Source organism: Anabas testudineus, chromosome 2, assembly GCF_900324465.2.
Source record: "Anabas testudineus chromosome 2, fAnaTes1.2, whole genome shotgun sequence".
Classification (NCBI taxonomy): Eukaryota; Metazoa; Chordata; class Actinopteri; order Anabantiformes; family Anabantidae; genus Anabas; species Anabas testudineus.
Genome location: NC_046611.1, coordinates 14,588,274 through 14,602,013, shown reverse-complemented (window position 1 = coordinate 14,602,013; position 13,740 = coordinate 14,588,274). Strand labels below are relative to the sequence as shown.

Sequence of the window (13,740 nt, the reverse complement as noted above, 5' to 3'; positions counted from 1 at the left end):
ACTTCAGGAGGAGATTCAGTGATGAAGAGCTGTCCAGCACAATCATCTCACACATCAAGACATCCAGGAGCCTCCACATCATGTGTCACATCCCAGTCTTCTGCTGGATCACTGCTACAGTTCTGGAGCACATGTTGACTACAGAGCAGAGAGGAGAGCTGCCCAAGACCCTGACTGACCTGTACTCACACTTCCTGCTGGTTCAGACAAAGAGGAAGAAGAACAAGTATGATGAGGGACATGAGACGAGTCCACAGGAGCTGACAGAGGCGGACAGAGAAGTTCTTGTGAGGCTGGGGAGGCTGGCGTTTGAACATCTGGAGAAAGGAAACATCATGTTCTACCAAGACGACCTGGAGCAGTGTGGTCTTGATGTGACAGAGGCCTTGGTGTACTCAGGAGTTTGTACAGAGATCTTCAAAAGAGAGAGTGTGATCTTCCAGAAAACAGTCTACTGCTTTGTTCATCTGAGCATTCAGGAGTTTCTGGCTGCGGTCTACATGTTCCACTGTTACACCAACAGGAAGACAGAGGTACTGGAGGAGTTTGTGGGGAAATACTGCAACTACACAGTTAACCTAACTCTGGATGCCTTCCTTAGGAAAGCCGTGATAAAATCCCTTGAGAGTAAAAATGGTCACCTGGACTTGTTTGTTCGCTTCCTTCATGGCCTCTCTCTGGAGTCCAACCAGAGACTCTTAGGAGGTCTGCTGGGTCAGACAGAGAACAGTCCAGAAATCATCCAGAGAGTCATTAATAACTTAAAGGAAATGAACAGTCGTGACATCTCTCCTGACAGAAGCATCAACATCTTCCACTGTCTGATGGAGATGAACGACCACTCAGTTCATCAAGAGATCCAAGAGTTCCTGAAGTCAGAGAACAGATCAGACAAGTACCTCTCTGTATTCCACTGTTCAGCTCTGGCCTACATGCTGCAGATGTCAGAGGAGGTTCTGGATGAGTTGGACCTGAAGAAGTTCAACACATCGTGGGAGGGACGACAGAGACTGATTCCTGCTGTGAGGAACTGCAGAAAGGCTCGGTGAGTCCAGATGTGATCACCAACATGAGGATAAGACACAGCTGCAGCCTCTGTACCTGCAGTACAGCACATGTACTTCTACTCATACTACAATTTGAGAACATACAAGTACACATTCTCATCATGCACAATATAAAACACAACGACATGATCACAGGAAGCATCAGCAGTGTCAGTTTTATTTCTACATAACGTTTTGCTGTAGAAATAAGTTCACATCTGACCTTTAAACTGTCAGATGTGAACTTTGACCCAGTGGACTTTACACACTGCTCCACAACAACACGCTCTGTCCTTAGACGGTTGAATCAGATGAGAAAAAAACATTTTAAAAAATGGAAAAGAAAATACACACATATATACAAACATATATTAACATCCACACATGAACATACTTCTACTGTACATATACATAAATCATACACATACTGTACACACGGAAATACAAATACTAATGCATATATATACACATGAACACGTGTAAATATAAACAACCACTATCCTCATCCTATAAACAGGACTGAATATTAAAATGTTTATGTGAAACCATTTTACAATAACAATTTTAAGGATGTTGAAATCAACACCTGCATGAAATGAGCATCTGTCTTAATGATCTAATGTACGAGTCAGTACATTCACAGTTTGACCAATCCACAGTCCACAATCTATTTTGGGCTGCACTGAGTCCACATCAACACAAAATGTGATTAATATCATGCAGCAGACACAGAAACATGAATTAGTCCAATGCCTGAATAACTGTTCACCTCAGCTACAGCTGCACTTGATAATTTGCTTTGTCAACAAAATTCATTAAAGCAGTTTTTTGTCATTTCATTGTCAGATTATTATTTTATTTTCAACTTTATATGTTCTGCATCACAGACTTGTTCACTGTGGACTCTCAGAAACTCACTGTGAAGTTGTGGTTTCAGCACTGAAATCCAACTCCTCCCATCTGAGAGAACTGGACCTCAGTGGAAACAGGCTACATGATTCAGGAATGAAGATGCTGTCCGCTGGACTGGAGAGTCCAAATTGTCGACTGGAAACTCTGAGGTCAGTTCAAGTGTTTTTTTCAATATTGATTTTAACTGTTGGTTTGTTGTTGTTGCTGGTAAAACTTATATTTTTGTTGATGTTGTTATAAGAAGGTAAATGCAACATAGCAGCGTACCAGATGTTGTGTTTTTGAAATTCATGCCATCATTGCAGCTGAAGAGAGATCACACTGTCAGCTATCTTTAGCCACTGGTTGTACAGTTATGTTGTCTATGAAACCACTGGATTGGTGGTTTGGAAAACTTTATTCCCCTTAATAAACTAAATAATCATTTCAAAACTGCATTTTGTATTTACTCGACCTACAGTCACATATACTACTTTCTAGTATTACTAACTAACACAGCCAAATGTTTCCACCAACTCCATATTATGATGATTCACAGTGAGAGAATGACAAAGCTACTTTACTGATTTTAGACAGAAGTTCATTGATTAGGACATATGTGGTTGGGTTTTTGATTTTAGCTTCATGTTTTTTCCTTTTTTCAGACTGACTTCTTGCAGGTTGTCAGAGATCAGCTGTGAGTCTCTGGCCTCAGCTCTGAAGTCCAACCCCTCCCATCTGAGAGAACTGGAGCTGAGCTACAACATCGTGCAGGATTCAGGAGTGAAGCTGCTGTGTGGTTTTCTGGAGAGTCCACAATGTAGACTGGAGACTCTGAGGTCAGATACAATTTTTAGTTTTTTACTGAGATTAATAAATAAACAGACCTTTGTTGTGTTTCCTTATCTGAGTCAAGGGTCTAGTACAGAATATGTAATTATTGTACGGACTGTAAAGCTTCTATGGAAATAACATTTGGTGTGAGTAGGAGTAGGTACAGTCCCAGTAGTCTGGCACAAGTACTGAGTCGTCCCCCATCTGACATCAGTCCTTCCTGTCTGCGTCTCTTGTAGCTTGGTTGCTGAACTAGGAGGACTTCTTTCAGGCCTTCTTGCCTCTTAGCCTCCATTTCACTGCATATCAGGGTCCAGGGAAACACAGAGACAGAATTGTATCGTAAATAATTCATACTATATTAATTCTGTTCTGTTCTTACTGAATAGATTCTTTCTTAAAGCCTTTATAATTAAAGTGATGGTGGCCAAAATCTAGTCTGTGTTCTGTTTGTGTTTATCTGAGTTTATCAGTTTAATTCAACTCATTTAGGAGATGACATCAATAAATGTTTTGTATTATTTTATCTTTGTTTTATTCTTTATTCAGATTGGATTCCTGCAGTTTGTCAGAAATCAGCTGTGATTCTCTGGTCTCTGCTCTGAAGTCCAACACCTCCCATCTGACAGAACTGGACCTGAGGAACAACAAGCTGCAGGATTCAGATGTTAAGCTGCTGTCTGATCTTGTTGAGAGTCCCCATTGTAGACTGGAAACCTTGAGGTCAGTAGAGGGTTGGAGTCAGTCCATGCTGCTTTCAGCAGTATTGGACTAAATCTAGTTAGTATCAAGTCAAAGATCCAATATTTCCTGTAAAGCTTCAAATAACCAGCACCTGCTGAGGTCAGCATTGGTGGTGGGGGTGGGTGATCTGATGACTCGTTCTTTCTCTTATAGCGTCAACAATTTATTCATTTCAGTAGAATCATAGAGATATCATGGAAATATGATGTAGATCATAGGTGACAGCACACAGTCCTGTGGAGGTCCAGTACTGAGGAACTGGAAAGGAAATGTGCAGAAATGAGTCTTCAAACATCACAAACAGAAGGAAGCTCGTTCATTAAGTTACAGTGAGGTGTTAAAGACCTTCTGAACTAAGCAAACTGGCATCATAAAGATGGATGAAGTGAAGACATTTAGTAATGAGGTGCAGTAATAAGTAGCTCTCCGGATCACTAACTACTTCTACAGTCTCTCTACAAGTTGAGGTGCTTTTTATTTCCATTACATAATGAGTCATATTATGTAGTGGAAATGGTTCGATCCACGTTATGGGTGTGTCATATATCTTATGTTAAGAATGTGAAAATATGACATGTATGTTTGGAGTTATGAGATAATCAGAAATGTTCTGACTAGTTGATGAAATGAGTTTTTAAATACTGATTTACCATCTGTGTTGTTTCGTCTTCTATCAACAGATGGAAGTGATGATTTTTCTAAAGGTCACAGTAAAAAGTCCAGTCCAGATGACTCTGAAGACCTGTTCACAGCAGTTGTTCTTTTAGTTTTAGGTGAACTGTCCCTTTAGAGGATACAAATATTTAGGCAATGGTTGATATGAACAATGTTTATGTGATAGAAACTGTATTATTATTCTGTTCTGGTAGAATTAAACCAAATCCATCTCTAATGTAGAATCCAGCCTTGCAGCTCTTTTCTGAGTCTTGTCTGATCTTTGTTTGTTCATCAGCTTCCTGCTCAGAACCACAGACATTTCTCATCACATATTAAAACTCGGACTTTCTCCTTCAACGTGTGTGATCTGTTCCTGCCTTTATTACTGAGCTGTTACTACTTTAAGTCATTTATTGTTATCAGCCAAGATAATTCCTGCTGATTTTCACATCATGTCCTGTTGATTAAGACCAATTCTCATTTTCCAACTTTACAGTCTGAGCCATGAGGCTTCATGTGTTCATTTCTATAGAATTAATCACATGGTGAATGGTGTTTGTTGTTTGTTTCCATTGACAGTTTTATAACCACTCAGATACTGTTGTTAACATGTTTAGTCCATAAAATAACTTTATAAAATGAGCTCCCAGTTTTTGGTTTGTTGAACCCAGACAGGTCTGATAAATATTAAACCAGCAGGTGGTAAAACAAGTTTCCTTTTCCTGTGTCTCTGTGAATTAGTTCATACATTTCTCTACAAATATCTGATCTTTAGCTGCTTCATGCTCCACTATGTTCAACAGCTGCTCTCTGTCTGTGTCCAGCTGCTTCAGGCTCTTCAGAACATAAGGTGTTGAAGTGAGGAGGCTCCATCTTTAGTTTCCCTGTTAGATCCAGTGATTATTTCCAGTCTGTGGTCGTGGGTTAGAGCTGCTCCTCAAACATTTTACTGTTTACTGTCACTGATTTACTTCCACTACTGGTCTGTGGAGACCAGCTTGTGCTCCCTCTGAATCTCCCTCTTTGTTCTCAGTTTCAATCTGCTCAGTGAAAAGTGTGAGAGAACAACCAACAAGGGCTCTGGTTCATTGAACACTTCCAGCTGCTCCTTCACACACACTATGTGACGTCCTTGACCGTCCACAGTGGAATAACTAGATACATCATGTGTGAGCAGTGTTGAAGGACCCCACTCCTGCTAAAATGTCCTGGCTAATGTTTGTCCATATGTTCTCACTCACCTTACCTGAATACTGCCACCTTGTGGGAGTTTAGTGTACTACTAGTGAACTCTGACTGTGGTCACTTCTGTTGGATTGGAGATTATATTTGTCTCCACTGCAGCTTTTAAATAGAAACATCTGCTCTTTATTATAAATCTTATGTATTTCTACTGTCCTCAGTGTGTCATTAGTTTAGACTTTAATACTCAGACGCTTCTATTTCTCCACATGTGACTCTTTGTCACAGAGAACTAAAGATCTATGATCAAGATAATGGATCTGAAAACAAATAAAGTGTTTTACATGAGTTGTTCTACTCTTCTAACTGGATTTTCAGTATAAGACTTTGCTGGTGTTGTGATGAGGCTTCAGATCTTTATGATCAGCTGCAGTCAATCACCACCAGCTGTCCGATAAAGGGCTGTGATGGTCCAGTTAAACTGTCTAAACAGTCTTTTGTGTTTCTACAGTGAAAGACAGACATTTAACATCACAACAACAGAAACAGAGAGAGTTGTACAAAACCATAAATGTAATGTGTCCATTTTAGGACAATCCAGGATTTAAGCATCAGTTCTCTGCAGACTGAGTCACTTTAGACAGCACCTCATACTCAAATCACATTTGCAGTGTTTGGATCCAAAAAAGCAGAAACAACAGTCAGTTTGGTTCTAACTTGGTTCAAGGGTTGTTCAACAATCCTCGTTAAACAGAGGAGGTGGTCTAAGGTATAATCTATCACCCACTTACAATGCAGCTCTTGCATCACTACCCAGGACGTGATGAACTGCACAGATTCAAGAAAACTTATAGGACCAGACTTTCCTAGATAAGAAACATCTAAAGAAATGAAACCAGCTGAAACTGTTACATTGTTGTGATGTTTAGTGGTCAGACTGTTTGTACAGAAGAATATTTTGCTAGTTCATCTAAAAACTTGAAAGTCAAAGAAGTGTGACATGGTGGATTATGATTATATTATTATGATTATATTTCCAGCTCACAGGCATCATTGTTCAATTCGGTTACTCACACGTTCAACAATCCACGTTTAAATTTTTATAAGAGAAAATGTTTTTATGCTTGTCAGAGTTAAACTGATTTTGTTATATTAAAATCCTAAGTCTAGTCATTTTAAATGTCTTATTTTAAACCATAACATTGTTTTGTCTCAACTGGAAAAAATAAAAAGTTATGTGAGGATGAGGTTCTTGGATGTTTTAAATACATTCAACACCATCCAACCAATCATCCTTAGAGAAGAACTGAAAAGGGATGGGGGTTGATGCTCCATTTGTTCCCTCCACTGTTACAGTTCCTCCCTCTGGTAAATCTGGTCAGTTTGTTTGTTCGTTTGTCCGTGAGGCACCAGTCTGTTTTTGTTAGTCAGTGTTTTTTGAGTTGATACTTTGTACTGTTGGTTTGTCCGTCTGTTAATGTTCTCCTGCCTTGTGCAGTGATTTTTGTTTGTTACTTTGTACGTTTAGTTTATCAGTTGGTTTTTGTCCGCGTTAGTGCGTAGGTTTTTAGTTGCTACTTTATGTCCGATTATGCTTTGTTGGTATTTGTCCACCGTGTGTTCGGGTCTCTTTTAGTTGATACTTTGTTGGTGTTTGTTAGTTCCTTGTGTCCCCTGCCCTTTTTGTTAATAAATATATATTTTTGTTCTTACTCATTCGTCCCCAGTCTGTTCGTAACATCCACAGTGTTTGGCTCCACAGGGAACTGTTTTGGCTCCATTCTTGTACAAACTGTACACAGAAGACTTCAAGTACAGTTCTGAGTGTTGGCATATTCAGAAGTACTCTGATCATACTGCAGTTGTTGTATCAGGAATGGAAAGGATGAGGAGTACAGAGGACTGATAAAATCCTTCAGAGACTGGAGTCACAAAAACCACCTCCTACTGAACACCTCTAAAACCAAGGAGATGGTGGTGGACTTTCAGAGACGTCTTTTCCTCCTAAGGTGACTTAGGTCATTAGACATCTGCAGGAAGATGCTACAAATGTTTTATCAAACTACAGTAGCAGTGTTCTGTTTAATGCTGCAGTCTGTTGGGAGGCAGCTTTAAACAGAAGGATAAACTGATGCTAAAAACTTCAGTCACTGAAATGAGGTTGGACTCAGAAAAAGATAGAGACCAATCTACAATACACCGACCATCTCAGCTCAGCTGGGATGTGGTGATATACTCCAGGTTTACTTCGTTTTAATAAAAGGAGGTCATCTCTTGTGTGGATTCTTCTCACAGCAATATCCTTAGGCGATTAAGCTAAAGACAACAGTAGTTATTAAAAGAATTTGTCACAAAGTGGGAACATTTTCAGGAGCTACAAGACTTTGCTGCCAACTGCTCAGGTGCAAACTCTTTAATGTATGTAATTAAAAATTCAGCTGTAGAAAAGATTTCCTCCTTCTCCTTTTAAACTTATTGAACTTTCAGACAGGTCAGTCTCTGTGTGTCCAGGATTCACCTGCTCTAGTGACAAATCGTCCTGATCTGAAACATTTCTTCAAACAATCATGTGACTCGACCACTTTGACACAGAGTCGACCCATAACTAGTTTCAGCCAGTTAGTTCAGACTTTGTTCAGAGTGAATGTCAGAAAAGGAAGGAAACTAAAGCTGAGGCAGGGTGGTGTTACTGTCAGAGTCTCTGAGTCAGTGTCTCCCACTGTCCTGTTGAGGGAAGAAGACACCGAATCTACTTCTGTTCTCACACAGACGCTGAAAGAAAAAGAGGAAATGATACTGTGTGTTTTAACTCCTGTTCTGTCGTCCCTGTTTGTCCTGGTTCTTGTTCTGAGCTCACAGTCAGTGTTACTGGTTTATCTCTCAGACTGACTGAAGTCCTGAAGATGAGTGTGTGTGTGGAGGACGAGGAAGACAGAGCAGAGTCTGCAGCATCCAGCTGTGTGTCTGTAAAAAGCGACTGGTCTAAAGAAGAACCTCTGACCTTCAATAACGCACCTGGACCCTCGGACACAAAGTGAGAGAACTGCTACTAACGTGTTCACCGCTCATTTCCAGATATATTTGTCAACACTATGTGTTGTTGTTTATTAAAATTACTACTAAAATGTGTTTGCTAACAAAAATCTAAAAACTAACAGAAAGATAAATTATAACTTTTAAAGATTATATGCAGCAGCAGCTGTTTTTGTATTTACAGCTAAATAAATACAAGTGAATAAAGAAAAACAAACAAACAAACAATAATCACTTCACTTATGAGGAAAACACGAAACCTCCTGATGCAGCAACAGGTAAAAATCCAGCGCTTTGTCTTCACTCGCTGCATAAACTTCACTACAGACTGATTAATTCAACAAAGGAGGTACGTCTAATGTTCTGAGCTCACAGTCGGTGTTACTGGTTTAACCCTCAGACAGACTGAAGTCCAGAAGATCAGTGTTTGTGTGGAGACAGAGGAGGACGCAGCAGAGTCTGCAGTATCCAGCTGTCTGTCTATGAAGAGTGACCACTCCAAAGATAGTAATCCATACTTCAGTAATGAACCTGGACCATTGAACACAAAGTAAGAGAGTTTCTACTGTAAACTAACCTGATGGCAGCTGATGGTGGTGTCTTGACTTTAGATTTTTTCCACCATGTTTAGTTTTCAAAGGTCAAAAACAAACTTGTGTCATGGAAACGTTCTCTGATTTAAAATGTTTTCCATTATTACTGTATTTCCACTTATTTTTACTCATGACCTTAAACACATTATGTTGACTAAAACAAACTAAACAAAGACATTTGTATTTCCAATTATAAATTAAGAATAGTCTGTATTTATATATTGCTTATCCACCTTGTCAAAGGATTTTTGCTTCTCATTCGCTCACACAAACTCACACCGATGATGAAGCTGCCACACAGCTCACCTGACTCACTGGGGCCAACTTGAGGTTTAGTATCTTGCTCAAGGACACGTCACCATATGACAGGAGGAGCCAGGAATCAAACCCCTGATCTAATGATTGGTGGATGACTCCTACCTCTGCAGTAGCTGAACTTTTACTGTTCTCTGTGACTTTTTAATCTTCTTCACTCAGTTGGACTCATCTGGAGATTTCTCAACAAAATATATTTTTATTTCTAAACTAAATGTTTTTCACAGAGACACTTGTGGACACTGGTTCTGCAGACAGTGCATCACCTCATACTGGGACCAGTCTGGTTCATCAGGAGACTCCTCCTGTCCCCAGTGTGGAAAAAGATCCAGAACCAGACCTGAACTGCAGAGGGTCAGTCAGACCAACACTGTACAAAGTAAGACTGAACATCTGTCTGCTGATGTCAACATTTCTGAAATGAGAGAGATTCATTATGTTACTAAGCAGTGACATATAAAATGATTACAAATAACGACAATGGCTGGATAGTATAGAGGTAATATCGCCGCCCTCCATGCACAAGACTGGGGTCTCTGCTGTGGTCTACCTGCAGCAGGGGTCCTTAGGCAAGACCTCCTTATGCTTACCCTGTCTTTGCCTTATACCTCACTTGTAAGTCGCTTTGGATAAATGATTAAATATAAATAACACTCAGTGAATGTTTTGTTATATTTAGTGTTCATTGAATCAAAAAGTATAAAAAATAAATTTTATGTCACTAATTATAATATTGACCTCATTCTTGCTGAATATTTAGTCTCCCATTGTTTTCTCTTCTTTCAGCAGATGTTGGTCTGCAGGAGGTTTTAGATGAACATAAGATCAGTCTTAGGAGGAGATGTGAATGTGTGACTGAAGGAAGTGATGAAACAGGAAGTGGAACCCTCCTCAACAGGATCTACACTGAGCTCTACATCACAGAGGGACAGAGTGAAGAGGTTAATACCCAACATGAGGTGAGACAGCTGGAGACAGTTTCCAAGATGAAGACCCTCCATGACACTGCAATCAAGGTCCACGACATCTTTAAAGCCTTACCTGACCAACAGACACACATCAGGGTGGTTCTGACGAATGGTGTCGCTGGTGTTGGAAAAACCTTCTCAGTGCAGAAGTTCACTCTGGACTGGGCAGAGGACTTGGAAAACCAAGATGTCAGTCTGCTGGTTCTGCTTTCATTCAGGGAGCTGAACCTGATCAAAGATGAGCAGTACAGTCTTCTCACCCTGCTCCATGTTTTCCATCCAACATTACAGAAGGTCACAGCAGAGGAGCTGGCTGTCTGTAAACCTTTGTTCATCTTTGACGGCCTGGATGAAAGCAGACTTTCACTGGATTTCAACAACAAGGAGGTTGTGTCTGATGTCACACAGGAGTCATCAGTCAACGTGCTGCTGACAAACCTCATCAAGGGGAATCTGCTTCCCTCAGCTCTGGTCTGGATAACTTCCCGACCTGCAGCAGCCAATCAGATCCCTCCTCCATGTGTTGACAGGGTAACAGAAGTACGAGGCTTCACTGACGTCCAGAAGGAGGAGTACGTCAGGAGGAGATTCAGTGATGAAGAGCTGTCCAGCAGAATCATCTCACACATCAAGACATCCAGGAGCCTCCACATCATGTGTCACATCCCAGTCTTCTGCTGGATCACTGCTACAGTTCTGGAGCACATGTTGACTACAGAGCAGAGAGGAGAGCTGCCCAACACCCTGACTGACCTGTACTCACACTTCCTGCTGGTTCAGACAAAGAGGAAGAAGAACAAGTACGATGAAGGACATGAGACGAGTCCAGAGGAGCTGACAGAGGCTGACAGAGAAGTTCTCCTGAAGCTGGGGAGGCTGGCGTTTGAACATCTGGAGAAAGGAAACATCATGTTCTACCAAGAAGACCTGGAGCAGTGTGGTCTTGATGTGACAGAGGCCTTGGTGTACTCAGGAGTTTGTACAGAGATCTTCAAAAGAGAGAGTGTGATCTTCCAGAAAACAATCTACTGCTTTGTTCATCTGAGCATTCAGGAGTTTCTGGCTGCAGTCTACATGTTCCACTGTTACACCAACAGGAAGACAGAGGTACTGGAGGAGTTCTTGGGAAAAGACTATGTTGATTCCAACTTGGATGATCTCCTGAGGGCAGTCATTGAGAAGTCCTTTAAAAGTAAAAATGGTCACCTGGACCTGTTTGTTCGCTTCCTTCATGGCCTCTCTCTGGAGTCCAACCAGAGACTCTTAGGAGGTCTGCTGGGTCAGACTGAGAACAGTCCAGACGTCATCCAGAGAGTCATCAACAACCTAAAGGAGATAAACAGTTATAACATCTCTCCTGACAGAAGCATCAACATCTTCCACTGTCTGATTGAGATGAACGACCACTGAGTTCATCAGGAGATCCAAGAGTTCCTGAAGTCAGAGAACAGATCAGAGGAGGAACTCTCTGAGATCCACTGTTCAGCTCTGGCCTACATGCTGCAGATGTCAGAGGAGGTTCTAGATGAGTTGGACCTGAAGAAGTTCAACACATCAACAGAAGGACGACTGAGACTGATTCTAGCTGTGAGGAACTGCAGAAAGGCTCGGTGAGTCCAGATGTGATCACTAAAATTATAAAGCTGAATGCGTGTGTTAAAGATATAAACACAAAAACAAAATATCAAATCAACACACCTTAAATTTGTTCTTAAATTAGTATTAGACCAGATTTTAGATTTTAGTCACTTTGATATTTAATTTACTAGTTTTGAGCCGTTTCACAGAAAGAACAAGGGGAAGCACAAGATACACAATAGTTGTATTTACAAGTCTGATGTAAACTAGAAACACTGACAGACAGAAAAGGCATCATTCACCACAGTGTGAAGCCAATTTGCACAGTTTGCTTTTCCCTCTGCAAGTTATTCCAGATGAACATACATTCTTTCTTTGCCACATCAGTCTGTACATTAAAAACAAAAAACCATGTGCCCAGTGATTTTTAGTTTTCTGTGGGATCACTTTGTAAAGATAAGGGGGGAGTTTACCTACAATGTTTTTAAATTAAATCTTGATATTGTCTATCATCAGTGGAGTCGTTACCATTTTGTGGTATGTGTTGTCAGATTTTCTACCTTTCAACTCTTAGCGTCTCACTGTGAAGTTGTGGCCTCAGCCCTAAAGACCAACCGCTCTCTTCTTAAAGAACTGGAGCTGAGCTTCAACAGCCTGACTGATTCAGCAGTGAAGCTGTTGTCTGCTGGACTGGAGAGTCCAAACTGCAGACTGGAAACTTTGAGGTCAATGTTTTTCCCTAGAAAATGTTACTGTCAAAATAAAAGGTTCAGTTTGTCAGTACAAATGTATGAACTATTTGTTTCAATTAAAAGTGAGCGATGTTTGTGTGAAACAGTCTAAACAGCGACAGAATTACTAAATACTCTTTTTACATGAATAAAATGAAATAAATTAATTAAACTAACATACTTTATAAATTTATTTATATATTAAATATTTTGACTGAGGTAAACAACATGTTATTATTCTTTATTCAGATTGAGTTTCTGCAGTTTGTCAGATATCAGCTGTGATTCTCTGGTCTCAGCTCTGAAGTCCAACCCCTCCCATCTGACAGAACTGGACCTGAGCTCCAACGACAATGTGCAGGATTCAGGAGTGAAACTGCTGTGTGGTTTTCTGGAGAGTCCACAATGTAGACTGGAGACTCTGAGGTCAGTTCACTGTCTGTTACTATTGTAGAACTTATATCTTTAATCCACAACTTAACCAACACTGTAATAAATTAATTCAATTCTTCAGTTTCAATTTTCCATGTTTAAAAAGGAAGACATGAGGCAGCAGAAGTGAATCTTCATGAGAGAATAATCAGCAGGTTCAGAACAGAACACAGCATCAAATGTTTTTAATTTTTAGAAAAAATAAAATGAGTAGAATTCAGAGGATATAATAATTTCTACACGTTAGGTTTTGTAGCTTTTTCTTATTTTCCTTTCAGCTGTTTTCTTTCAGGGTTGTCCACAGCAAATCATCTGCCTCCATTTAAACTGATCCTCTGCATCTTCTTCTCTCACACCAACTAACTTTATCTCCTCTCTCACTACATCTATAAATCTCCTCTTTGATCATTCTCTACACCTCCTGTCTGGCAGCTCCAACCTCAGCATCCGATTAATGATTTGTTTTCGATCTCTCTGACACTTTTCTCCACCCCTTCCTGCTTCCACACACCTCTTCACCTCTTTTCCACACTCTCTGTTGCTCTGAACCGTTGACTCTAAATACTTCAAGTCCTTCACCTTCTTTTCTCTGCTCCCTGTAACCTCACTGTTCCACTTGGTTCCTTCTCATTCACACATGTCTTCTGTCTTGCTGCAGCTAACCTTCATTCCTCTGCTTTCCAGAGCACCTCCACCTCTCTATATTTTCCTCCACCTGCTTCCTGCTCTCCCACAG

At 40.4% G+C, this 13,740-nt stretch overlaps 1 protein-coding gene across 1 annotated transcript in view; it reads left to right on the top strand.

Moving 5' to 3' along the window:
- The window catches only part of LOC113163505, a 1,294,879-nt gene that overhangs the window by 1,235,158 nt on the left and 45,981 nt on the right, over positions 1-13,740 (top strand). Inside the window, 7 exon segments of the mRNA XM_033326712.1 lie at positions 1,934-2,107; positions 2,603-2,776; positions 3,321-3,494; positions 8,239-8,388; positions 8,788-8,937; positions 9,523-9,674; positions 10,082-11,873. Coding sequence (XP_033182603.1) covers positions 1,934-2,107; positions 2,603-2,776; positions 3,321-3,494; positions 8,239-8,388; positions 8,788-8,937; positions 9,523-9,674; positions 10,082-11,873 — 2,766 coding nt within the window.